Source organism: Erpetoichthys calabaricus, chromosome 3 (genome assembly GCF_900747795.2).
Source record: "Erpetoichthys calabaricus chromosome 3, fErpCal1.3, whole genome shotgun sequence".
Lineage (NCBI taxonomy): Eukaryota > Metazoa > Chordata > Cladistia > Polypteriformes > Polypteridae > Erpetoichthys > Erpetoichthys calabaricus.
This window is the reverse complement of record NC_041396.2, coordinates 279164542-279190603: the sequence shown is the minus strand read 5'-3', so window position 1 is coordinate 279190603 and position 26062 is coordinate 279164542. Positions and strand designations below refer to the sequence as shown.

Genomic DNA, 26062 nt, shown 5'->3' with positions numbered 1-26062 from the left:
ACTCTAGAAAAAAAGCCTTCACCTTCGCTTTGCATGCCAAGAACTCCCCCCTCCCCCCCCCCCCATGGATCTCTGTACTTCCAACAATGAACTCTGCACAATCTTTTGTAATACCTCTTGCAGACAGCAGGGGCACCAGCAGCTGGCACACTTGAAGGGTCTAATCAGATGAATGACCTCATGGCCAAAGTTGTCAGTGATCTTGATGTTGAAATGGCGCAAGGAGCCACAGCAATTACGTGTGCAGCAGTCATTCTTCTCTTGGGCATGGAAGATCATCTGGCCCATGCTGTTCTTGATCTCATACTGATTGTTGGTCTCAAATCCAATGAGAGCTAGGAAAGATGACTTAAATTCAGACTCTACAAACTTGCCAGTTACATTAAGATGTACAGGGCTGTGTTTGTCCATTTTCACCTCCTCCACAGCGGGAGTAACTTGCCACCTGCTGAAGTCACTAACGCATGGCTTGCAAGTGACAATAAAAGGCACCTTAGCCTACCCAAGTCAGACTGAAATTTATTCACCCCGTTTAATAAGTAATACAGCCTCTAAGAATACCAAAAAAGATGAGGAACAGAGTCATTCTCAAAGGAATCCATTTTTATTCTTAAAGCGTGATCAGCAATTTGGCTTATAGTTAGTCAATATTGTGGTAAGCAAGCGAGGTGCACTTAATGCATTTTAATGTCAAAATATTGGGAGACAAAAACTGGACTGTGGACATGTTGTCTGGGGCTTATGAATATTTGAGGTGAGAATTAAGGACAAACCAAATCTTAGTGACAAAGGAACATGGAAAAACAGAAAAAAAATATCTCACCTTCTAAAAGTTCAATCTTCTGATGTACGAGGACCTGGTCAATCTAAAGAGAGCAAGCAAGGAACGATAATCAAAACAGAATGAAATGTTGGTCTTAGTCTAAATGATCTGTCACATAAAAGGTGGTCACAACTGCTAGGGAATTTAAAAACAAAAATAAATCAAAAATGCTATACATTTCACTTCCATCAGACAGAGAACCTAATAATAGTGAGACAGATGTACTAATTATGATGAATATCAAAGGCACTATTACAAACTGTAGATAGATAAAGTGTTTTGTTGTGGAATTGTACTTAAATCTGTCCCATTTCCCATTTTTATTAAAATGCACTAAGCAGTTATATGGGGATGTTTTTTTTTACACTTATATTTTCATCCTGATTTTTCAGGTACTCTGCTTATTTAATCCATTATTTACTAATTTGTGGGTCTGAAATTGAACAAGTTGCATCGCTTCACCATTCAGTTTCTGCTCTGCTTGTTTTTAATTGTCATTGTTAGGATACAATGAAGGGAGCATACTACACGGAGAAAGGGCAAAATAATAGGGAAAACACAACAAGATAGTTAATCTTTTAAAGCCATAGCAAAAATAGAAACATTTCCAATTGTCTTATAAATGTAAAACAGCAGCTAATTAAATTAAATCAGTTGTTAATCACTGGCAGTGAATCTGGTTAGAAATAATCCTTCAGCTAAAGTGGGTCCCCAGGGCTGTGTTTGGGAACCATTGCTTAGATAAATAAATATGAAAGGTGAGACACAGGCAGATGTGAAAGGCACTATATAGCTTAGACAATGAGACACTATATAAGAAAACAACAGGAAGTGAGACAAAAATATAAATCGACTGAGATGAGACATAACGACAGACCACTGGCTTCCAAACGTTTCACACGTTAACACTGCTCCAAACATAACACTCAAGACGTGAATCTGCAACGTAACAAATGTGTATTTACAAAATAATTTTTAAGATTCACAGAGAAACATTTATGCTAAATAGTTAGTGAGCAGCATCTTTAGTAAAACAGACAGCCTTCTGCTTCTTAAACACACCCCATTCAAAGAGCATTTGGAACAGATTTTTCTTCTCCACTACTCGGCTTTTGGATGTACAGTTGTACCATTAACTGATTTTTAAACACTACTCTGGCTATACTCAAACCCAATAGGAACTATGAAAGTGAAAGGCAAAGTCCATGACTCTAGAAAGACTTCAAATTGTCCTACCTCTCATCAACCAAAGGCTTTATAATTAAAAAAAAAAAAAAAAAAAAAGATTAAAGTAGTAACAACCACCACCATTTTTGTCGTCTTGTTAGTGAAGTCTTGTATTTTGCATAATCTGTTAGCAGATCCTGCTTTGTCATTCTCCTGAACCAGAGGAATTTTATTTAATACTGGTTTTCAGGCCTTTGGGCACAGAGGAGCCAAACTTAAAAAAAGAAGCTGGTAGGAGACTGAAAAGCATGAGAATAAACGGTTTAAAAAATCTCACTTAATAAACAACACACCAGACAATTCTCTGTATGTTATTTTTTGTATAAGCATGACTGCATCATGCAACAGCCATGCAGAGATTAAATCCCAGCTGCAACCCCATGATAATGAGAGTTTTACCCCACTTATTGAGCTTTTTTACAGACAGCAATTGCCTACCTGTGTAAGATACTCCAGTCCTGGTGGAACACCAGCAGGCACTGTAGCAAAAGGGGTGACCACAGCATTTGGATCTTTGGGAGTGGCTGCAGGGCCTGGCTGGAAACCTCCTGGTACATGGTGGTAGCCAGGTTGCATTGGATGACCAGGTGAGGGTTGATACCCCTGAGGTGGTGCAGTTGGATCTGGTTGATACCCCTGAGGAGGTGCATTTGGGCCCGGCTGATACCCCTGAGGAGGTGCATTCGGCCCCGGCTGATACCCCTGAGGAGGTGCATTCGGCCCCGGCTGATACCCCTGAGGAGGTGCATTCGGCCCCGGCTGATACCCCTGAGGAGGCGGTGCATTCGGCCCCGGCTGATACCCCTGAGGTGGCGGTGCATTCGGCCCCGGCTGATATCCTCCTGGCTGCATTGGAGATGCTGGATACACACTGAATCCTGGGGCAGGAGCAGCTGGATTATTGGAAGGTGGAACAGGATAAGGGGGCAGAGAGTAACCACCCGGCTGAGGCATGGGGTATGGGGGCTGTTGAGGAGAAGGATATCCTGCAATAAAGAAAGAAAAAAAAAATGAATAAAAACAGATCAAACTGACTGACAACACATAGAACAGTAACTTTTCTGATGAGCTGAAGGGAACACATGCGGAAAATATTTCCTCAGGACACAACAGTCAATAAGAGTGTGGTAAGATTTCATAGGCTGCCAAGGTGTAATGGTTCAGTTTGAGATGGCATTGCCATGTTATAAGGATCACTCATAAGCGATCAGAACATTGTACTACTGAGGTGGTTTATGGATAACTTCCAAATCTCCAATTTAAAACTGCATCATGTTGATCAATTCCAGTTCTACCATGGATTGCACCACTTTGGCAATTAAAAAACTTTCAGAATCCTGTTGTTCAGGCTGCCCATGGATTTTACTCCATCAGTAACTCGAAATTGCGGTATTGTGCCATTTAAGCCACTCACTGATTTTGTTCTTGGCAATCTAAACATGGAAACTTGCATTATCCTCTTAATATAATAACAAGCATCACTTACAGATGTTTGATTGGGAAAATGGGAATATCAACATGCTTGGGAGTTAGTCGCATGTAAAGCCTGTGAACGGTCAAGCCAGAATCTGAGAGCTGCTGCCCTGATAGCAATGGTATTTCAGGCGTAGTCTAGTAGCCTTACAACACAGTGAAGACACATGTTAGATGTGTGACGGACTGCGACTTGAAGTGTATGGCCAAAACATGGTATAGAGCCAAGGTCAGGTTCACAGGAGTGTCTAAATTAATGTTTATAATATTTATAACCTAGCATACACAATGGCGTAGAAGAGGGGGGTTATTGTGCTACAAAGATTTCAGACCATGTCTCTTTGTCTTTTTGTTAGATACTATTTAAACTCAACACAGGGATCGGAAAAGACGGAGTATTTTTTTTTTTTTTTACTTTTCACTGACACAGTACATTCAGCGGCAGCTCAGTAGAACGGCAAGTGCATGCTCTCATACAGTCGACAGAAGAGCCAACTGGGGAATGGACCAATAACAGTGAAGTTGTGCTCTCTTTTAATGGCTTTAATCATGGGGTTGTTACAAGCTGTGGAATGTGCGCATTTAATCCAACATGGATTGTTTTTAATTTTTTTTTTTTTGGTTTTGCAAAGGTTTCTGCACAAGCTACAAGGTCATAAGCACAGCTGTGGAGTCAGAAGTAATTATTGGGATACTGGAGTCTGAGTCAGTAAAAAAGTACTGAATTCAACTAAATGTAAATTGTAATATAATGTGTTAAAATTTCCAATTTCACATACACTAATTCCAAAAAACTTTTTCTTTTAGTCTTTTCTTAAAATATCCCCTTTTTTAATTTTGTAAGTTTTGTCTCGTTTAATGTTACTCAATGTTTGTAACTTCTTTAATAAATAACATAAATAAACTGCAATGGCATCACTATCGCCTTTAAACCCAAACTTTAACACGTTAGGGTGCTAAAAAGTAGCCTGATGATTCACATTGTCAGTGATAAAATGCTTTGTATCTTGTATGTTGTATGCTTTGAGTCAACACAGTAAATACACTACTTTTTGAGTTTGGAGTCACTTGGAAACTCATGTTTTTGATAGAAATTTATATTTTTTTTTATCTGTATGCAATTGAAATGAATATGGCTACAAAGGCCCACTTTTAGCAGTAATTCCTTCAATTTCCTAATGGTCAACTCCCTTAGCTTATACACAATTAGTCAACTCGAAAGCTATTTGCTTATTAAAGAAACCTGTAACCAAATAATTCCTGTTTAAAAAAAATGTATACCCTTAGTTCTTATTATCAGGTATTTTCCCCTATGGCATCAGAAACACCTTACAGTCTTTTATGACTTTCTTTTATTTTCCCACGTAGTAAAGCTGCCCATTCTTCTTCGAAAAAAAATCTATAAGTCCTGTAAATTCTATGGGTGTCTTGCATGAACTACATGCTTGAGATCCCCCAAAGTGGTTCATTGATGTTAAGGTCAGGAGACTGATCGCCACTCCAAAACCTTCACTTTTTCTGTTGCAGCCAGTGAAAGTTGACTTGGCTTATGTTTCAGATCATTGTCAGGCTGAAAAATGTACCCCATGCTCAGCTTCCAGATGGTTAAATACAAATTTTCCACTAATATTTTCCAACATGCTACATTCATCTTGCTATCAATTTTGACTAAATTCTATGTGCTTATGTAAGTCACACACCTCTAAAACAGCAGAGATCCACCTCATGGTGGAAATGGTGTGCTGCTGTTCATAGGCTTTATTGTTTCCTTTCCAAACACAGTGTTTAAAGTTATGACCATAAAGTTAAATTCTGAGCTCAACACCCCAAATGATTTTGTTACAGAGGTTTGAGGATTCTTTAAGTGCTGTCTGGTGTATTGTAAGTGGGTGTTGGTATAGCAATGGCATTTTTGTCAAGTCTGCCATGCAGCCCATTTCTGTATCTCCTTGTTGTACAAGCTGAAACAGCCCTACCATTTTGTAATGCAAAGAAAAACCCTAAATGAAACTTCAAATGAAATATAGGCTTCTCCAAAAAAAAAAAAAAAATTCCTACCAGTTGTATCTGAAATGTTCATTGGACTCCCAGACTGTGGCTTGGTATTAAAAAAACCTTAATTTTCCACATCTTGATAACAGCATGAATAATACAGACTGTCACTTTCAAATCTCTGGATATACATTTCCTGATTTGCAAAGTTGAACTATTTCTGCCTGCAGATTTTTTGACAGTGCTTTTGATTTTCCCCATGCTTCAGCAGCCAGCAAAGTCAGTCCAGCTCTGGATGAAATGTGCAAAGATTACTCAAGAGCTAAAAAAACCCATTGACTGTTTACACACAGACACTAATTACACTAAAACAAGTATCCATCTCTATCTGTGTATGTCCATCCATCCATCCATTCTCTAACCCGCTGAATCTGAACACAGGGTCACGGGGGTCTGCTAGAGCCAATCCCAGCCAACATAGGGCACAAGGCAGGAAACAATCCTGGGCAGGGTGCTAACCCACCGCAGGACACACACACAAACACACTCACACACCAAGCACACACTAGGGCCAATTTAGAATCACCAATCCACCTAACTTGCATGTCTTTGGACTGTGGGAGGAAACCGGAGCGCCCGGAGGAAACCCACGCAGACACGGGGAGAACATGCAAACTCCACGCAGGGAGGACCCGGGAAGCGAACCCGGGTCTCCTAACTGCGAGGCAGCAGCGCTACCACTGCACCACCGTGCCGCCCACCTGTGTATGTCAACTTGAGTATATACTGTATTATCAGGAAAAACATTCAAGAGTTTAAATACCCATGACTATCTGTCATTTCAGTTATTATGATTACTAAATGACACATACAATTCTGTGATGAAAAATGCTGCACCTCACTACTACATCTAAATTTTAAAAAATAGTTTTGTTTGATCACTTATATTTTCCAAAAATTGCTAGCATTTTACAAATTCTGCCAGGGGTATGTAAACTTATGAGCAGAACTGTAGCTAGGAGAATTGCCAGACTAGGCAGGCCCCGAGGTGTTCTCTTTCCATTATGTAACCCTCCATTGTGCTTAACTTTGTATAACTACAATGATACCAAGGAGGCCCACATGAAAAAATGTGAGGGAGGGAACAACTCAAGTGTGCCCCTTTCTTCAATATCATCTCTTCCTAAAGAGGCTAATTTTTGGGAATATGAATCATTTCATATGAATTGAAAACTCTCTATCTAATTTGAAACTCCTACAATTAAATAATTTCATTAAATAATGTTTGAGCATCAGTATTCAGGAAAATGGGGGAAGTTACCGGGTAATTCTGTGCAATGGTATTGGATCATCTCCCAACACTGCCTTTCACTGGCCTCTTTTCTTCCAGCAGAATGCACCTCATATCTTAGTAAGGCACACTCAGAATGTGTACTTTGCATTTGTCTTGCACAAAAGTAAAAAAGAACCAGCCACACCCAGCCTCTGACTCACTGACCTGACTGGAGCTGCTAGTTTGGGGTGAAAAGTCAGGAATACACAAGAAGTTAAGGAGCGGCCCAATAACGAGGATAAAACAAAGAGTGCAGCGTGGTGTGGGTGACTTTAATATGCAACAAGATTTTGAGACCTTGGAGGAACCTGCCTGCATTTCTCTCTCTCTACCCTGCCCCCATTAGCCATGCTTGCATTTCTCCTCCTCCTTTATAATCTCGCCCATCAACTTCTCTTAATATGTTACAGATGGTGCAGAAAAAGGATATTATAAATGTTAAATGCCAATGCTCATTTATAAAACATTTGCAGAATGACTTCAGAAAGACACAGCAAGGGCGCCAGTAGGCTGTAAAACGGGGCAAAGACATCCTGAGAAGCCGCCCATGAAAGGAGCCTGTGCAACACATGGAATAGAAAGAAGGAAAGCACTTACCTGTTCAGAAGCAATTATATAGCACTTCTCTGCTGCTAAAACTCACTGGGCTTAGTGCAAGGTGAATTTGTGGTGCGTGAGGAATGATGCTTTGGAACCCACATAAGCAGTAGACATGGTAGAAGAGTGAAGGCTGGGTTGCAGAAAGGAGCAGAGTCTAATAGGTGGAGCAATGCGAAGCAGAGTGGTGACATGAAAGTACAACTCAGGACAGAGATTCTGGTTCGGCTGCTGTACAACCAACTGTCCTTTAATGGATTGCATAATGCCAACATTGTCGCAGTGTTAGTCCTTTCCAATATTTTTTATAGGTATTAGTATAATATTATAATATTACAGGCTATGTTACCTGTCAAAGACAGATAATAGAACACATTTAAAAATATTTGAAATATCTTGCCTTATGTGTACTGTTCAGAATTTGTCCTACATCTTTCCTGAGTATCACTGCGTATGTCAATCTTTCTTATCCAGTGCTTCTTCTGTAGATTATGTTGCCATAAAGCCTGCTTCTCAGACTTTGCCATTTTGAGGTGTGTTGCTTGCTTCATGTTTGTTTTTTGACTATTCCCACTGTGAAAACATCCTTCATATTCTCGTGAACAGGAAAAACCAAACTGACCAATCAGACTGCTCGGAGGGACAGACATTAGTGTTTTATTATGTAGATATATGATAGGTTTTATAATCGTGCAATGGTCAGTGCTGCTGCCTCATAAATTCTGCATCCTGGGTTTAAATCCAGCACCCAGTTATTCTTTGCATAGAATTGGCATATTCTCCCCTAGGTACTACGCATCTCTTTCCACATCCCCAACAATGTGCTTGGTAGTTTATTTAGCATTTCCAAAATGGCCCTGTGTCAGCACAATTGTGGGGTGGACTCAACTAGACCTGTAATAACCTGGTGCCTTCTCTAGGGTCGTTTCCTGAATTGCACACAAGATTGCTAGGATAGGCTCTGGCCTCCTATGACCATGAATTGGGGTAAGTGGGTTTGAGAATGTTATATAATTATAGCACCTTTCAGAACAGCTTCAACAGCCAGAAATGGATCAGGTTAGTTCAAGAATAATGTGATGGAAGGAAGAATCTATTACAACCGCATAAGAGCTAACAATATAAATACAGTAAGTAAAAATAAAGTACTCAGCACCAGGGTGCCAGAAACAGTTGTGGAACCCAAGCTAAGCAGGAATCTACAGTAAATATATGAACGCAAAGCATGGGGTGCTGGGGCAAGAGGGTCTGGTTAACTTTCAAGTTTTTAAAAACATCGACAATGTATAATACCACTGCCTCTTGGCTGGAGAGATACTTGTGGATTACAAATAACTGTAAAGGCACTGCTGTGATACATGGTGTAATCAGTTTATTTTATTTATTACCTTGCGTACACAGTACAATTACATTCATATTTGCCCACAAGCAGTGCTTGAAGTGGAACCATATTAAAAGGCAGTACTCTGTCATTTAGTCAGTGCCTTGTTCCTCCTCCAAATCTGTCACTACTTTTACTTGATGGGGTGACGGGTTTCCCCATGGAAGTGGGAGCACATGTATAATAGTACAAGGGATGTTCAAAACATTTTTTTTACCCCTATTTATTAAGAATTTCAAAAACAAATTACACCACTTTTCTACAGTCACCTTCCTTTGCGATACAATTTACCCAGTCACATGACACTCTCAGACATGACCAATACTCTTCCCGCCTTTACAGTTTTCAACAAAAATATAAAAGTGCAGAAACTTTTTGAACGTCCCTTGTACATGACAGGGGTACTCAACTTCAGTCTTGGAGGTCTGCACTTGGTGCAGTTTTTCATTGCAACCAGTTTCGAAATTAGAAGCCAGGCTTACCACATAATGAAACTTGGTGTTTAATTATATGGCTTGTTAGTACTTTCATAACATTTCTAAACATATCTGTTTTGAGGTCCAGAACAGATTTGTACCTCTTGGTCATTCCCTCCCTTCTCTCTCATTTATTTTTAAACATTGTATTAACACAGATACTTAATGATGCATATGCACAGGTTTAAATGGAAACACATTAACTGGTGTTTCCTTTGTCATCTGCACCTCATTAATAACTGACGGCTGGCAACAACTATAACCTTAAAGAAGCTGTTCAAAACTAAAATAGGCAAATAAGAGTTCTGAATCGCAACAAATAAGTTTACTAAAACTAAGCCCAAAAAAGTATTCCTTTAGCTGTAAATAAACAGGTTCCAATTAAAAAAAAATGTTTAAAGCAAAAACTTGCAGCCACTGCAGACCTCCAGGACCAGAGTTGCATACCCTTGGTATATGATAGCGAAATGGTGGGGGTGGTGGAGGTTATATGTCTCCTGGAGGCTTTGAACAACAATAGGTATTGTCCCATTTCAAACATTACTCAGAAGAAACAAACCACTATGCTGCCACAGTCCTTGGCTGGTGCCAAATTTCAATGCACAGATCATGTAAATTGTAACTCCACAAGAATAGGGTCAAGCTGCCCTGAGACCCTGCCCTGGGTAAGTGGGTTAGGAAAACAGAAAATCTCATGCAGTATGAGCCAACATTCCATCATGCAAATGAGCAGCTTCAAGGAACCCTTTAAAAGGGGCAAACCTGGCAAAGTAGCAAAAGAATTCCAACTTGTGAAGTGAGCAATCATTTCATTGATAGTGAGCTAACTAAAAGAGTGAGAAACCACAGGCACTCAAGTCTGCGAGCACCTTAGTAGTGCAGTGCTACAACTATATCTGTGCTCTTCCCATTCAAACTTTGTGCACGATGCACTCATCAGGCTACCTTCCCTCATCTACAGTGCACAATACTGGCTAAGCACAGGAATCACACGTGCTTCCTACTCTGAATACGAGTTCCCGACAGCTTTCTTGTGAGGCATGAAAGATTTAAAAAAAGACAGCTGCAGTTTGGCACATTGAATAAATTTCTGCAAATGTTTGAAGCCAATTGATGATGTATCCAGCTGATCAGTGATGGACAATGTCATGGCCAATCAATTTAGCCCTAGTAGGCACATAAGAGGAGTCACATTTCACAGTACTGGTCATTATGTTAAATATTTACAACTTGCTCCTTGCTTTCCACTTTGTAAACAGTGAGTGACACTTAGGAACAGTTGTGTGTGTTGCTGCCCCAAAGATTCAGAATCCTGGATTCAGCTTCTACCCTGGTTAACATTTGTATGGAGTTCACATGTTCTCCAAGTGTCTCCAGGTAATGTTCTCCCAAAACTTTTCCTTGTACATCCCACAAATATGTAGGAATGCTTAACTAGGGACTCTAAATTGGTTCAGTGTGGATGACTGTGTGTGCTCCGTTATAGTCTGCCTTAAGCACAGTGGCCACATAAAAACTCTCAACTACATTAAACAGGTTCAAGAATGGATTCATTGATGGATTTTCTCCATGCTTCCTCCCTGCTGGTTTGTGAATGACCTTGTGATGGTGGATGACACCATGTTGTAGAAGATGTGAGAAGTTTGAATCTGGCATATGATCAGTGTCTGTGTTGAGTCTTCCTGCTTGTTCTCCAGTGGATCCACTTCTTCCATGTCCTAAAGATCTACAGGTTAGGTTAACTGCAAGTTTTAAATTGGCCACCAGTAATTGAGTATGGATACTGTATATAATTGTGAGTGTGCCCAGCTACTGGGTCTTCCCCATAATTTTGCTGGGGGAGGCTCCAACCTCAGTAACTCCAGACTGGACTGTAGTAAAGATGCTGTATAAAGATACTTCCATGGTCAACATATGTGGCACCACACTTCAAACTGGCTTGACCTTTAAAACCACAACAGACTGCAGCTTGCCTGACTTGTGTCTTCCATTAGTGCTCAGTTTATTGTGCCTAGTGCCTCTTATGGAAAGCAAACTGACAAAATTATTGTAGCAAACAACAGTAAAAGGCAAAGTGCAGGAATAGAACCTGGAAACACTGTCCCTACCTGCTTAAAAATGTTCTTCATGAATAGGCAGTGTGACATACTGAATTAAGATACTGGACTTTAAACCCAAGACTGCTGTTTCGATGTCCATCTTTTGCTCATTGTGTGGCCCTGACAAAGTCAATAAACATGCCAGTGCTCCAACTGTAAAAGAAATTCTTAAAAAGCAGAGATGCATCTTGGAAGATGCCTTGGACATAGGAGTTAGCCAAATACTCACTACTACTACTACCACCACTACTACTAATCATAGTAATAATTTAACTGTCATACCATATACTCCCCCACTCCCCCTGGGAAGGCATGGAGAGGCAACAAAAACCTTAATAAATTACCTACTTTATTGTGTGCAATCCAGTGCCCTAAAAGGACCCAAGCTGTGGCCTTACCTGGTGCAGACATGGTGCGGTGTTTCACAGCGGATATCTCTGTAACGGCCTGGCTGCTGTTTTCACAAGCTGTAGGACTGCAAGAAAATAAGACACGGGGAAGGTTATTAGATTAGAATGACAGCACCTCCTCCACTGCAACCCATTAGACATCACGACGGCTGTTGCGCAGGGCCTTCTGGGAAGGGGCCATGTTGTGTGTAAGTTAAAGTATTTGGTGGGCTTAGTCAGCAGATGGGGCTGCACGCAGATGGGTGTGTGGAAAACAGAGGTGGTTCAGTTCACATACATTCTCTTTTTACTCTTCAAACATATCCAATATTCCCTTAAGATTCTCCTGTATTGCTTGTATTCTGTATTTAATATTCTGTATTTCTATATATGTACCTTAGTAGATATATTTTGTAGTTGTAATAATAATTCTTTAATTCTTTACATTTTATATAGCGCTTTTCTCACTACTCAAAGCGCTCAGCAATTGCAGGTTAAGGACCTTGCTGAAGGGCCCAACAGAGCATAGTCCCTATTGGCATTTACGGGATTCGAACCGGCAACCTTCTGATTGCCAGTGCAGATCCCTAGCCTCAGAGCCACCACTCCGCCTACAATATATAATAATATAATAATATCCAAATGGTGAGATCCATGAGTGGTTTGTGTGTTTTAAAATATTAAAATATGAATTTTTAATATTTTTTCCTGTAATTAAAGAACTGTTATTTAGTCATTTTTCATTACATTTATTTGCATATTTCACTAAAATTGTAACATTCTCAGAGGTTACAGAATATTTATATTTTGTATTGTGCTTTTTATTATTGCTTATTACAGTATATGTTGCCTGCCCTTTTGTAGCTATACAATACAAAGATGGATTTCTTGATAAACAGAAGCTCATCCTGCTGCATAAAATATAAATCAACCTCCCCATGTCAATTAGATGAAATCAGTTAGCCCAACAATCAATGCAGTTTAAGAGCCCTCTCATTTCCTGTCAGCTCAGTAAGAAGTACAGATCTCAGCCTACAGGCGCAGCACAACACTGACCACAACTGAACCGTGCACATCATAATCCTACTCAACAGCTGAAGCAAAATTCAATTCAGTTCAGATTATTTTGGTATATCACCGAGTGTAGACACTTAGCGCTGTAACAAAACTAAAAGGCAAACACAAACTTTACAAATTACTCATTACATAATGAGTACACATAAAGAAAGAATTGTTTAAACAGGCAGGAAAATAAAGAAGTTTGAAACTTTAACATAAATGCAACCCAACAATATCTGTCCATTAATAGATTGTTGAACTATGGTAGGAACCAAACCATAAGAAGACACTAGACACTTGCAGGTTTCCACTCACACAAACACCCACACAGGGTTTATCCATATTACTAACCGAGAATGGTAAACCGGATGGCATGGACGCAGGTACATGGCGATGGGACCATGAGACATACTGCGCAGGCGCGTACAGCGCACGTCTCATAAACCGCAAGCGAAGTCATATCCACCACGCACGAAGGAGTCACGGCCCAAAAACGAAAGAGCTCAACTGACGTGGAGGAGAAATGAAGCAACAATGCGCCCATAGCTAACGACTACTGACACAGCCACACAAAAGAGAGGATTCTGCGCTGCAGCCCAGATTCAAACGGAAGAGGCTACGGAGGCCCCACAGGTCCACAATGAGTGAAGGCGCAGGCGTCACCGCCATATTGCGAGTGGCACTACTGCGGAAGGCGCAGGCGTCACCGCCATATTGCGAGTGGCACTACTGCGGAAGGTGCAGGCGTCACCGCCATATTGTGAGTGGCACTACTGCGGAAGGCGCAGGCGTCACCGCCATATTGCGAGTGGCACTACTGCGGAGTGAAGTTAGGAATAATGTGCTGCTTGGGATTGTACAAACCGCTGAACGCTTTACACCGAATGCAAACACAATACAGCTCAACGATACAAACACGAGCCCACCTGGATAAGATCAATGAACGCAGGCGCTTTCAACGCGCGTCTGAAACTGCGGAAGCAAACCAGGCACGGGTTCAAAACGAACGAGCTCGACTGACGGATATACAAACACGAGCCCGCCTGGATAAAATCAATGAACGCAGGCGCCTACAACGCGCGTCTGAAATGCCGCAAGCAAAGCGGGCACGGCTCCAAGACAAACGACCTCGACTAATGTATTTCAGGATACCCAACGCTGGGGGTAGGCGAGCGAAGCGAGCAGGGGGCAGAGGCTCCCTTGTTTTACAATAGCCAGTTAAATTAACATACACATCATCATTGTGGAAGAAAACCCAAGTACCACAAGGGAAAGCCACAAAGACACAGACAGGAAGAACATGGAAACACCACACAGACATTGGCCAGGCAGTCAATTTTCTAAGTTTTAACTACTCCCCATGTATTTGGGGGTACTCGGTGCACAACTATCCCAGTGACAGCATTGGATTTAGGCAACAATATTGAGCCATTGACCACTTTAAATATAAATATGTCACTCTAAAAATTAGTGCATACATCCAATTGACCACATAACATATTGAAGCAATACTATGAAGAATGTTGACACGCAATACTAATCCACTGCATATTCAGCAAAGCATCTAGTCTGTATTGGTAGGTGGCACAACGCATTTCATTGCTAAGAATATCGCCCCATAGAAAATGAATGACAGGAAAAAATGCAAAAAAAAAAAAAAATTAAAGGGTGTGAAGCTTCATTAGAAAACTCAAACAGTAAACTATTTGAATTTACACTTTAGAAGTCTAACCAAATTATATACAACATCCATTACTGTAGTAGACATTTCTACAAGTTATAAAATAAGGTAAGAAGATGATGAGCACAACCACAATGTAAGCCGTCCAATTTAAAAATATAGCCACCAACAGTTTGAAAAACGTTTATACCTTTGGCATTGTTAAAATTGATCTAACTGTATCTTTCTATCACCCTAAAAACAAGAACATCCATTTAGTGAGGGCCGTAAGAATTTTATAACTTCTAATCTTTTAAATGAAATCTAAAAGGTCACTGAAATTTGTTAAGGCCATGATGCACTATGTGACTTTTCAAGTAAATTTTAGTTGTAGCCTACATTTACATAGTCTTAGCGAGTCTGAGGAAGCCAACGGTATACTCCTGTAAACAATGGTCATGTAATGAGACATATCCAGCCACTCACTCCAACTAGACTAGGACTCGCACCGAAAAAATTAAACAAACTGTCCTTTAAAGGGCTATGACAAAGAGTTGAGAAGCTCTTCCAACTGTGTACTTCTTTTGAACTTCACGAATTCTAAGTAGTGACAAATGGAGAAAACTTATGAGAAAATTAAAGAAACATGCAAATATGCAAATAGATAAACCTATTGTGAAATATGGCAACAAAAAAAACTATATGTGAGCATATATAATTACATATTTCATAAAAAGGGTATTTATTTCTTTATCTATTTATTCCACTGACACCGCACGCAACATGAAATATGCAGTGAAATGAAAACTGTCATTTTCACTCACCAAAGTTGAGAGGGTAGCTCTAGCGGTTACTATGTTGTGATTGGTGAATTGTTTGTAGTGGGGATGAAATTCTTCATGCATCAAGAATCATATCTGAATTGCATTCAGATCTTCTTGAATTAAAACAATCGCTTCACACAGTAATTCTGGACAACCTTTTCTTGCACTCATCCCTTACAGTCAACTTTGAACATGACCGTCAAGAAAATTCACTAATATTCACTTTATTATTTGTCACATTTCACAATGCGCTTATTTATTTTCATATTTACTTAGATAACTTTGTTACAAATATTCTCCATATTATATGGAGAATATCCTTTCTTGCTGGAGGGATCACAGATACAGGGTCACAGATACAGATCACATAAAATATTTGAGGAAATGGAAGATGCACTTGCCAAAGTCATAAATGAGGCTATTCAGTCTAAACTGTGAATTTGTGCATTTGTATCTGTGCTAGCTGATTATAACGCAAATGTGCTGAAAACAGAGTCTTTACATTCATCTTGTAACAGGGAATAATGGCAGAAATCACCAGAGCTAACGTGTGGCAACACAGAAACTATGGTTCAAGCAGTAAGGCATATTATATGCCTGAGAAGAATGTACAGTAGACCCCCGCAAAGTCAGGGTCCAGGGTTCGCGGCTTTTTTCTTAGAACCTAACTATTAATTGTTAGCGGAAAGCGCAAATATCCTCTGCAATTTTTTATGGCTTTTTTTCGTGGCAATACTGTGATGTAGAAAGAACAGGAAGCAACCGCTGAGGGAAACGCGGTTTGGGATAGTGAAAATAGCCAATCCGAGAGCGCTATTCATTTCTCCTTGCTGTTAAATGATTGCTGCCATAGGACACGTCTCCAGGTGAGTGGGTTTACCACCGCGGTTTGGGATGGTGAAAGCAGCCAGTCCGAGAGCGTTATGCATTTCTCCTTGCTGATGATTGACTGCTGCTTTGTGATGCATTTCCGGCCGAGTGTCCTCGTGTTATCCATTTTGTTATTGTTTTGTTATTCTTAAACGCACACGATGTCGTTGAATCGCCCTGCACCTTCTAAGGCTTCTGGTACTGAGCCTAAGCACCAGAAGAAGTTTAAAACACTCCAGGAGAAGGCTGAACTACTGGATTTTCTCCGGTAACTAAAAAGTTATGCTGTAGTAGCACGCCACTATGGCATTAATGAAAGCACTGTATGCTACATTAAGAAGAACGAAGCAGCGATCTGGAGTACCGTATCTGTAAGTTTCTGTGATAGTGCCAAAAAGGTAACGACTGTAAGGAATAAAAATATCGTCAGGATGGAATCTGCCTTGGCACTGTGGATCACTGACTGCAGGAAGAACATTCCCTTGGATGGTAAGGTAACATCATCTGTGAAAAAGCACGGAAATTGTACCAGCAGTTCGCTACAGGAGACAATGTAGCAACTTCCTATCACAATGTTCCTGAAATCTATAAAGAAAAGCCAGCACGAAATCCCACCAGAAGAAGACCCATACAAAGATATGACTCCTGCTGAAGTGCCTGAAGAAGAGGTGCCACCCGAGGAGTTTTAAATCCTGTGCATCGTACTGCACAGCTGACTTCATCATCATCATTCATCATTGGTGAGTACCCATACATTTTACTGTATTTTAATTAAATGAAATTATTATGTATTTACTCTACTTATAACAAAGAAAGCTACAGCGCATACCAAAGAAAACGCGCTTGCATGAATTACAGTACGTATAGTGGTAACATCTGTATTTTACATTCTAGCACCGTGGGAGACATAACAGTACAGTACTGTACAGTATACGGGTTTACCTTTACATTCTGTTTTTAGATAATGTATTAAGGTAATTTTTTTAGGTAATGTATTAATGTATTAAGCTGAGTTTGCAATGAAATTAAAGGCCTTTGGGGGCATACTGTATTTAGGGTTGAAACTATAAAAATAGGTATTTAAAAGGCATTTTTTAACCACATTCAAAAGTCGCGGTTTTTCACAATTTGCGGGTGCTCTAGGAACGCATCCCCTGCATATTTTGGGGGTGTACTGTATTCATTGGAAAAGTATTTGAGTTTAGCAGTTACAGAATATTAGTGAGCTTTATTATATCAAACAACTAACTGCAATTACACTAATCAGACTGTATCATTCATGACCTGAACAACAGCTTGCTATAGAAACAAAACTAATTTGCCAATGGGTATCACAATTGCTTGCTAATGCTATTGTGACCAAAGAGAATCCATATTATATTATATATATATATATATATATATATATATATATATATATATATATATATATACACACACACACACACATACATCCGAAGGGGTACCCAAAAATTACCAGAATTGTTTAAATAATTTTTTACTTACTGAAACTTTAGACTCCTTCAAAGTACTCTCCATGTGAATGAATGTACTTCTCCCAACAGTTTTCCCACTGGTGGAAACATTTTTGCAATTGCTAAAGAGGAACATTGTCCAATGCCTGCAGCAATTTTTCTTTGACTTCCTCCATGGTACAAAAACACTTTCCTTTGAGTTCTTTTTTTCATATATGGGAACAAGAAAAAGTCGTACAGAGCAAGATCAAGTGACATTTCCCCTCGTTTGAAATGTGAAAACCACTCGTAGACTTGTGTTTTACTTAAAACTTCCTCTTTAAAAGCAGTTTCAAGCATCACTACAGTTTCAGCAGCTGTAAAAAAATTTAAAATGCAGACTCGCTGGTTCTTTATGATCACCCATCACAAAGAACAGCGAGTCTGTGTTAATGAGAGGTTGGACATCAAACTAAAAGTAGTACGAGTTCAGGGTGATGTTTGTAGATGGGTGCAGAACTGGCTCAGGCACAGGAAGCAGAGGGTTATGGAGCGAGGAACCTCATCAGAATTGGCTGATGTTAAGAGTGGTGTTCCACAGGGATCAGTGCTGGGGCCACTTCTATATTATATATGATTTAGATAAGAATATACAGTAAGTAACAACCTGGTTGTTTGCAGAGAATACCAAGATACTGTAAGTGGATTGGCAGATAATTTGGAATCCATTATATCATTACAGAATGTTTTGGACAGCATACGGGCTTGGGAAGATTCACATACACACACACACACACACAAAATTAAAGACAGGAGTGGTAATTACTGTAGGTTGAAAGAGGAGTGATAATGTGAATCGGTCCTCAGATATTGATGGAGAGAGCAAACTAACACCTGTTTGGTAGATTACTATGACAATCATGCATCTCCTCAATGCCCTATCAAAGGTAACCCCAGCCTAAAGATGGCTGTTGATCATGAATATCTGAACTATGTATGACTCGTAGATGATAGTTTGGTGGAGAAGACAGTTGTTGAAACAAGCTGCTATGCTGAGCAGTGTCAGAAAAGTTATAGTAAAAAAATAATTTGCTTGTCGCAGTTGCTGGCAGCCTGTCATTATAAACCACATGTGGGTGTTTTTTAGTCTTCTTATATTGCAGGGTATAGTGAGTTAAACAGTCCAGAGAAGGTACTGATCCGCAAATCAGCTGTAGACACTCATTTCCACTGAAATTATGAGCGAGTGTCATTTTTCACTTATTACGAAATACCTGCCTTTCACTAATCTACATTACTAAACCACAGTTTTAATTTATGCATGGACGCACCGGCACGCATGCGTACTGCGCCGCGGCGCCCCAGAGTCAAACGCAGCGGCTTCCCAGAGTCAGTAGGTGGCGCCCAAACATCGCCCAAACACCACGACCCACAGTCAAACGCAGCGGCCTCCCAGAGTCAGTAGTATGTATGTGCCAGCATTCTGTGTGGCATGTTTGAATCACATAACGGACTTTACCATGCCCACGACCTGTGAACTAAACCTTAGGTACAGCGTGCACGCCAGGTTCTACAGCCGCCCGGACGCGACAGCCCACACCACCAGATGCGCACTGCGGCCTTGGCAACCGCCCCAGAGTCCAGAGTCAAACGCTCGCATGCACACTGCGGCCTTGGCGCCCACCCCAGAGTCCAGAGTGAAACGCAGCAGCTTCCCAAAACGTGGCGGCACCCACCCCAGAGTCAAATGCAGTGGCTTCCCACAGTCAGTAGGTGGCGCCCAAATAACACAACGTGCTGCGCCGTGTTGCCCGCCCCAGAGTCAAACGCAGCGGCTTCCCAGAGTCAGTAGGTGGCGCCCAAATAACACAACGTGCTGCGCCGTGTCGCCCGCCCCAGAGTCAAACGCAGCGGCTTCCCAGAGTCAGTAACTGGCGCCCAGACAATGCAACCTGTGAGTGCCCAAACAACACAACCTGTACAGTCATGGATACAAACAATGAACGAAGGCGCCCACACAAAGAAACCGCTTTAGTTCAAATAGGGTTAGTGAATTAAATGGAAACTTTACCATGCATACGACCTGTGAACTACACCTGTGGTAAAACGTGCACGCCAGGTTGTACAGCCGCAGGACGCGACCGCCCACGCCACCGCATATACCCTCCATGACATTTCTTCACGCAGCGGCTTCCCACCAAGGCGCATATTGCGACGTGGTGCTCGCCCCAGAGTCAAACGCAGCGGCTTCCCAGAGTCAGTAGGTGGCGCCCAAACATCACAACCTGTTCAAGCAGTCGGTGTCAGCGAAGGCAACAGAGTCACGTCTCCACAAAACGTAACTGCTTTAGTACAGATATGCTTATTGAATTAAATGACATTTCCCCAGACGCACCCACCCTCCATGATATATCATCCATCCAGATGGCAGAAACTGTACCATGCCTACGACCTGTCAACTAAACCTGAGGTAAAGCGTGCACGCCAGGTTGTACAGCCGCCCGGACAATGAATGAGCGCGCCCACAACACACGTTTGACACAGCACAGGCAAAGGAGGCACGTACCCAAATGGAGGGAGCTCAACGATTAGTAATACAAACACGAGCCCGTATGGCTACTACGACCTGTGAACTACACCTGAGGTAAAGCATGCACGCCACGTTGTACAGCCGCCCGGACGCGACCGCCCACACCACCACATATACCCTCCATGATATTTCAACACGCAGAAACTGATTGCCATTCTTGGATTTCCGATTCGCTGGCGAATCGCGGGCTTACTTGTAGTGACTATGATGAAACCAATCACCCACCACCAATTCTAAATAACTTGTGGGATGTGTATCAGGTGTTCAACAAAAGTATGCAGAAGGTTAATTCTCAATTGGGACATAAGTTACATAGGTTACAAAGGAAGTGTTAGGCACGATCTGGTATCAAATACTACACGCTATGCAAAACAAGTTCTGGGTACTCTGCAAAATGACGAAACAAATCTTTCAACACCTACTTGAACAGTGCCTATATGTGTAGGTGGCTATTTCAAAGCATATCATGCAAAGCACATATACTAAATCTGCATCAGTACAGCAGTAGACACTAGACATGCCTTTCCTATTGTGATTGTATGGATGTTTTGGTATTCACGTTTCTTTGAAACATTTTTTTTCCAACAATGAAAAAAATTATTTTCGCTCCCGTTTTTCTGTGAGTAAACATAAGGAGGTTATAAGAAACAAGAAAACTGCTGCTTTTACAAAAACGGGATACTCTGCGTGCATAACCTAATGTAAAAACAGAAAGCAGAATGAAATGCGAAGATGTTAACGGTGTCTTGTGCAATTAATTTAATGCAGGCATGTTAATATGCATTTGTTTCCAATCTTATTCTACCCACATAACATTGTTCATTTCTCCTTCTGCGTTAATGCATATTCTATGGCAAATTCCGTCAAGCCAGTCAATAAAGTACACACTCGGCCACATCCTCTGCATTCTCAGTTTGCATTTGTATTAGGTGTTATTTTCAGTTTAGTGGAGTGTTCTTTCTCAACAATGTTTTATCTTTAACCAGTTTGATGCACACACGATTTTCTATTTGCAATAATTTAAATTCTCTAATGAGCTCTTATCAGGAAAGAAATATGTAAAATAAGATGAGAGTGTAGTAAAATGGCAATACAAATAATAATAAACAACAATAAAAAACTATTTTCATGACACCCAAGAACTCCAGATGCAGACATTTAAAATAAAACCATTAAAAGAACTGTACTCATCAACAGTCTATACATGGTCCTCTCTCTTAAACATTTACTCTGGTAGTTTGCCTGCTTATTATTATGCTGGGGCATCCAGCAGAATTTTGAAAGTCCTCGGGGTTGGCCATGGAAAAACCGAGTACACAATGCTGCTGGGACAAGCTCCAACTCCCTTAAACATTGTAATGGAAAAAGCATGTTTGGGTAATTTATGACTGGTTTGGAAAAAGATAAAGCATGCGACATTTAGATTTCTAGTCTGCATTCTTTAATATTCACATGTTGTTAAATCCTCCATCCCCTGCCCCCACAATTAGTTCTACCACAAACACATTTCCTTTGCCTCTGGTGATTCTGGTACTTGAGAGACCTAAAGCGATAACTAAACCACTTGCACTGCACCATCAAACACCATATCGGTACGTATACAATCCTGGCCAAAAACTGCACCCCCTACCTCTAACGTCCAGCACTGTGAGTCCATCCTAACAGTGTTCAGTATTTGTGCCATGTGAAGATGTCTCACTATAGGCTACTTACAGTGATTTTATCGCACAGTGATAATAAACTGATTGCATTAGCAACTGACAATAATTTAGTTAGTGTGCCCCTAATTGTGAAGGTGTCAGACAAGGTTTAAGATCCGCACCTCTGACTATTTGCAGCAATTTGAAGAAATACACTTCAACTACTTTAAGACAAATTGTTAAAATTTGAAAAGAATTGTTTCTTTACAGCATGATATAAAATAAGGGTTGGTAATTGTAGCAACCTCCAAAAAGTAGACAGAATCAGGCTGCCACTGAACTCTGGACTTGAAAACACCAAAGCCTACAACTGAATGAGCATACAATGATGGATTAACAACCAAAGCATTTTAAATCAAGGAATATTTATAATTGTAACAATGAGCTGTGGGAGGGCACAGCTGCTTAATGTCAAGGACAACACATTTTAAATCTTGACATTCTAACTTTCAGTTAGCTGACTCCTGTATTTCAAACACTACTCTTCACACTTCTGAGATGCCACTGTTATACAGGCCAAAACTGTTACACCCAAATTCTGCTTCTTCAAGTCTGAAAGTACACATAAAGTACTTTAAGAAACATCTCACAAATGTACAACTGTGCAATACTCTTCATTCTCAGCAAGTTTACACCCAGCAGTACAGGCATCTACATATGTCCTTCTTACCGTTTTCTTTGCTTGCATATGACGTCTGTATACCAGCTATTTCAACACCCACCATCACATACTCTATAGCAAACCACAAACAAGTAAGTACCCATTAACTATACAATTCCAAACACAAGCAGCAACTCTAAACTGGCTTAGTGTGGGTGTAGGATGTAAGCTGCCCCTGCAAAGAACTGGTGTTCTGTCCACAGCGGTTTCCTTTCTTGCGCCCAGTGCTGCCAATCAAGTTGAACTGTGAATGAGAATTGGATTAAGCAGGTTTGATAATGCAATGAGCTGGGCCTTCAATTTCAGTACAGGAGTATGGGAATCATACATATTTCAAAATCCTGCATGTTTTAACTTAAACTGGGAAAATCCTATTGCTCTTTCAAGATGATAAAAAAAGGTTTCTCATTACAGTACCAATTCAGAAATAAAACAGATTTATGCATGCTTTGACAGCATGACGATGCAAATAATAAGCTGGGTATTGTAATTGCTTACATTTGTTGCTTCCAGCAGCTGAAGAAAAGGATTTAGAAACTAGAGAACAATGGATCATTGGGAATTATATACCATACACTGCACAAGTTAGGGCAGGAGAGTCTGAACACCATAAACATCGCTACGGTTCTCTGTTCATCCTTGCACTCATCCTTCTTCTAACTTAGACAGGGCATCCCAACAATGAAGGACATACACACATTCCTACACTTATTCATACCGAGACAATTGGAAGTCTTTAGGTAGCATAACCTGCACCTCTTTTGGATGTTGGAGGAAATTCAAAGCAAGGAAAACAAGAAAATTTAAGGTTTGGGTACAGTTGGGGCAGAAATCAAAACAATGAGTTAGCTCATTTTGTCGCTATTGTGGGCTATCCATATGCTCTGCGTTATGCTATAGGTTCAATCCAAAATAAAATCTGAACCAGTCTTTCAGAACATCAAAATTATCCAGACATTTGAGTGACTCACTTTATGATGCTACCATGATGTATGAAACAGACAGCTGTAATGATACTACACACTTCTAGCCGCACAAATTTATAAAGATGTGGACTTCATTTTTTTTCCCCTCTGACTTGCAGCCTATTCGATCAGACACATTAGCTGGTGTTACTAAGATAATAAAGACATGAACGGCAGAGATCGCAAATGCCTTTAGTTTAGGAGTTAGGAGGAGAATAGTTATGGATATTGGCAGAGCTGGTACACAAAATTCTTTATTCATGCTGAACAAGAAATTAACCTAAGAAACAAAATTCAAGTCAAGGATGCTTCTCCTGCTAGTTGTTAAGCACTAGTCTCTAACAAAGGCCCTTTTAAAATGTGGCATTAACATGTATTTTTGGATCTGAATTATATTGGAATATAATTTAGAAAGATTTATAAATGTCATTAATATGCATCTTTGCTCAATACAATGTGTCGAGATAAAGATCAATGTTATCTTGTGTAATCAATGTTTACCTTGTGTAAAACTTGTAACTGGTTCACTTTACATGTTTTTTGTGTGCAGATAGAAAACATGTTTATGTTAAAAACTGTGCTAAACTTGGTTGCTTTCCATTCTGACGACCTCTAAATGTGGTCTGGTTGATCCGCTCACAATTTATTCCTGGGTTATTTATGATCACTGAAAAAGCATTGTGCCTCCAGGTATAAATGGAGAAAGTCTTATTAGAATGTGCAGGTGAGTCTTTGACTTATACAAAGAAACTTTGGATAGAGTAGTTATCTGTAAGCTTACTTTTTATAGTGCAGATTACATCTTGCCTGAAGAAGGGGCCCGAGTTGCCTTAAAAGCTTGCATATTGTAATCTTTGTAGTTAGTCAATAAAAGGTGTAATTTTACTTGACTTCTCACTAGTGCAGATCAATAAACAGATGAAAATGACAGCATCAGAAATGAAATAGTAATGTGTTCTTGAGCACGACGATACTGAAATAATTATGAAAGCCAATAGAAAAGGAAACAAAAAAGGGAGAATACATATAGAGACAAAAACAAAACAATTAGCCAACAGTTTCTTGCACTTGCTTTATTGTTTAAAAGAAATTGGGCAAAAAATTGCTGCACTAGAGAACGTCCTGGGAAGAGCAACTAGGAATATTTGGGACTAAGAGGTATGAGTTGTGAGGAGAGGCAAAAAGAGTTGAACCTTTTGAGTTTAAGCAAACAGAGATAATGAAGTGACATGACTAAAGTGTTTTAAATAATGAAATAAATTAATACAGTGGATCCCAACTGTTACATTAAAATAAATTCAACAAGAACTAATGTAAGTTTTTCTTCACACAAGGAACCACAGACACAAGGTATAAGTGACCATGTACTGTGGTGAAGAGGAAGACTTAAGGGACCTTCAAATATCAACACTGTTTTTGTTTAGTAAAGCCAAGCCAGCTAAAAAGAACTGACACACTCACTGGGAAGAATGACCCGTTCTGTTGCATATTAAAACTTTACCAGCAATTTTCAGGTTAGACATGGTCTTCGTTTACAATCTTAGTAGGTTGTGGATAGTCACAGAAGGCCAGTCATGCAGTGCGACATCCCCAGTGACTCACTAATATCGCTCATTAGCTGACTAAACTGACAACCAATGAGCACTTAGCCAGAGATACAATGCTAAGAAACAGATCTCAATTAAATCCACAAAAAAAGTGAAGAGTGATAGTGACCTCAGGAAAAAAAAGAAAACAGGTGTTCTGGACCACACAGAGCACATGCTCATGACGCTTTGGAGCCAGAACAAGCATCTATTCGGTGTCTCGTTTTTGACATACCACGAAAGACAGGAGAAGGAAAAAACAGATGCTACATAAGAACTCACCATACTTTGAAAACATCCATAAAGCCACCAGCACTGTCAGGCAGCACATTAACTGGCTGTCAAAATAAAGCAAACTTGCAATACTTTGGCAGTACAATAGGAAATTGAAAACAGTGCTAAGCAGTCACGAGGAGGTCATAATGATTCATCCTCTGCAATTCTAGTTGTGTAATCTGACATTCTCAAGACGAGATCAAGCAACTGCATTCATAAAAAGTGAAAAGCTCTGTAACTCAAAGTCATGTAACGTGACAACAGTACAAATTTTAATGATCTATATGCAAAAGTATCTTGAACACAACATTACAAAGACGGTTTTATACGATTTCAGAAAAAATGGGATTAACCTTCAATTAAGAAGTTTCATTTTAGTGACTTGAGGATGCACATGTTTAGATAAATATAGGAAGATACGTGAGATTTGGAAAATGAAAGCATTAGGAGTTTGGAACCACTGTATACTATACCAACAGGAAAGAAAATGAACAAGGTAATTGAACCTATCTGAAGCAAAGCATCACCACATCTCTCGGGACAGCAGACAGACTTGTGACAGTTGGACTATCACATGTCATTACAATAAAAATGACTGGTCATCTGTGGCACAGATAAGAGCGGCGC

General features: G+C 40.2%; 2 protein-coding genes and 1 long non-coding RNA gene across 15 annotated transcripts in view; 1 reads left to right on the top strand and 2 right to left on the bottom strand.

Annotated features, from left to right (window-relative positions):
- Positions 1-26062, bottom strand: part of plscr3b (phospholipid scramblase 3b) — a 482910-nt gene that overhangs the window by 21221 nt on the left and 435627 nt on the right. For 3 of the 5 annotated variants that reach the window (XM_051924893.1, XM_028798419.2, XM_028798420.2), the window contains 4 exons: positions 11800-11876; positions 2489-3036; positions 824-866; positions 115-335 (listed from right to left, as the gene is read on the bottom strand). In XM_051924893.1, the coding sequence (XP_051780853.1) occupies positions 115-335; positions 824-866; positions 2489-3036; positions 11800-11812 (825 nt within the window). In that variant the 5' untranslated portion in view covers positions 11813-11876. The remainder of the gene's footprint in view (positions 1-114; positions 336-823; positions 867-2488; positions 3037-11799; positions 11877-26062) is intronic. The other 2 variants (XM_051924894.1, XM_051924895.1) reach the window with 2 other exon arrangements.
- Positions 1-26062, top strand: part of LOC114649013 (zona pellucida sperm-binding protein 3-like) — a 238557-nt gene that overhangs the window by 46794 nt on the left and 165701 nt on the right. The window lies entirely within an intron of this gene.
- Positions 1-26062, bottom strand: part of LOC127527164 (uncharacterized) — a 252499-nt gene that overhangs the window by 61781 nt on the left and 164656 nt on the right. The window lies entirely within an intron of this gene.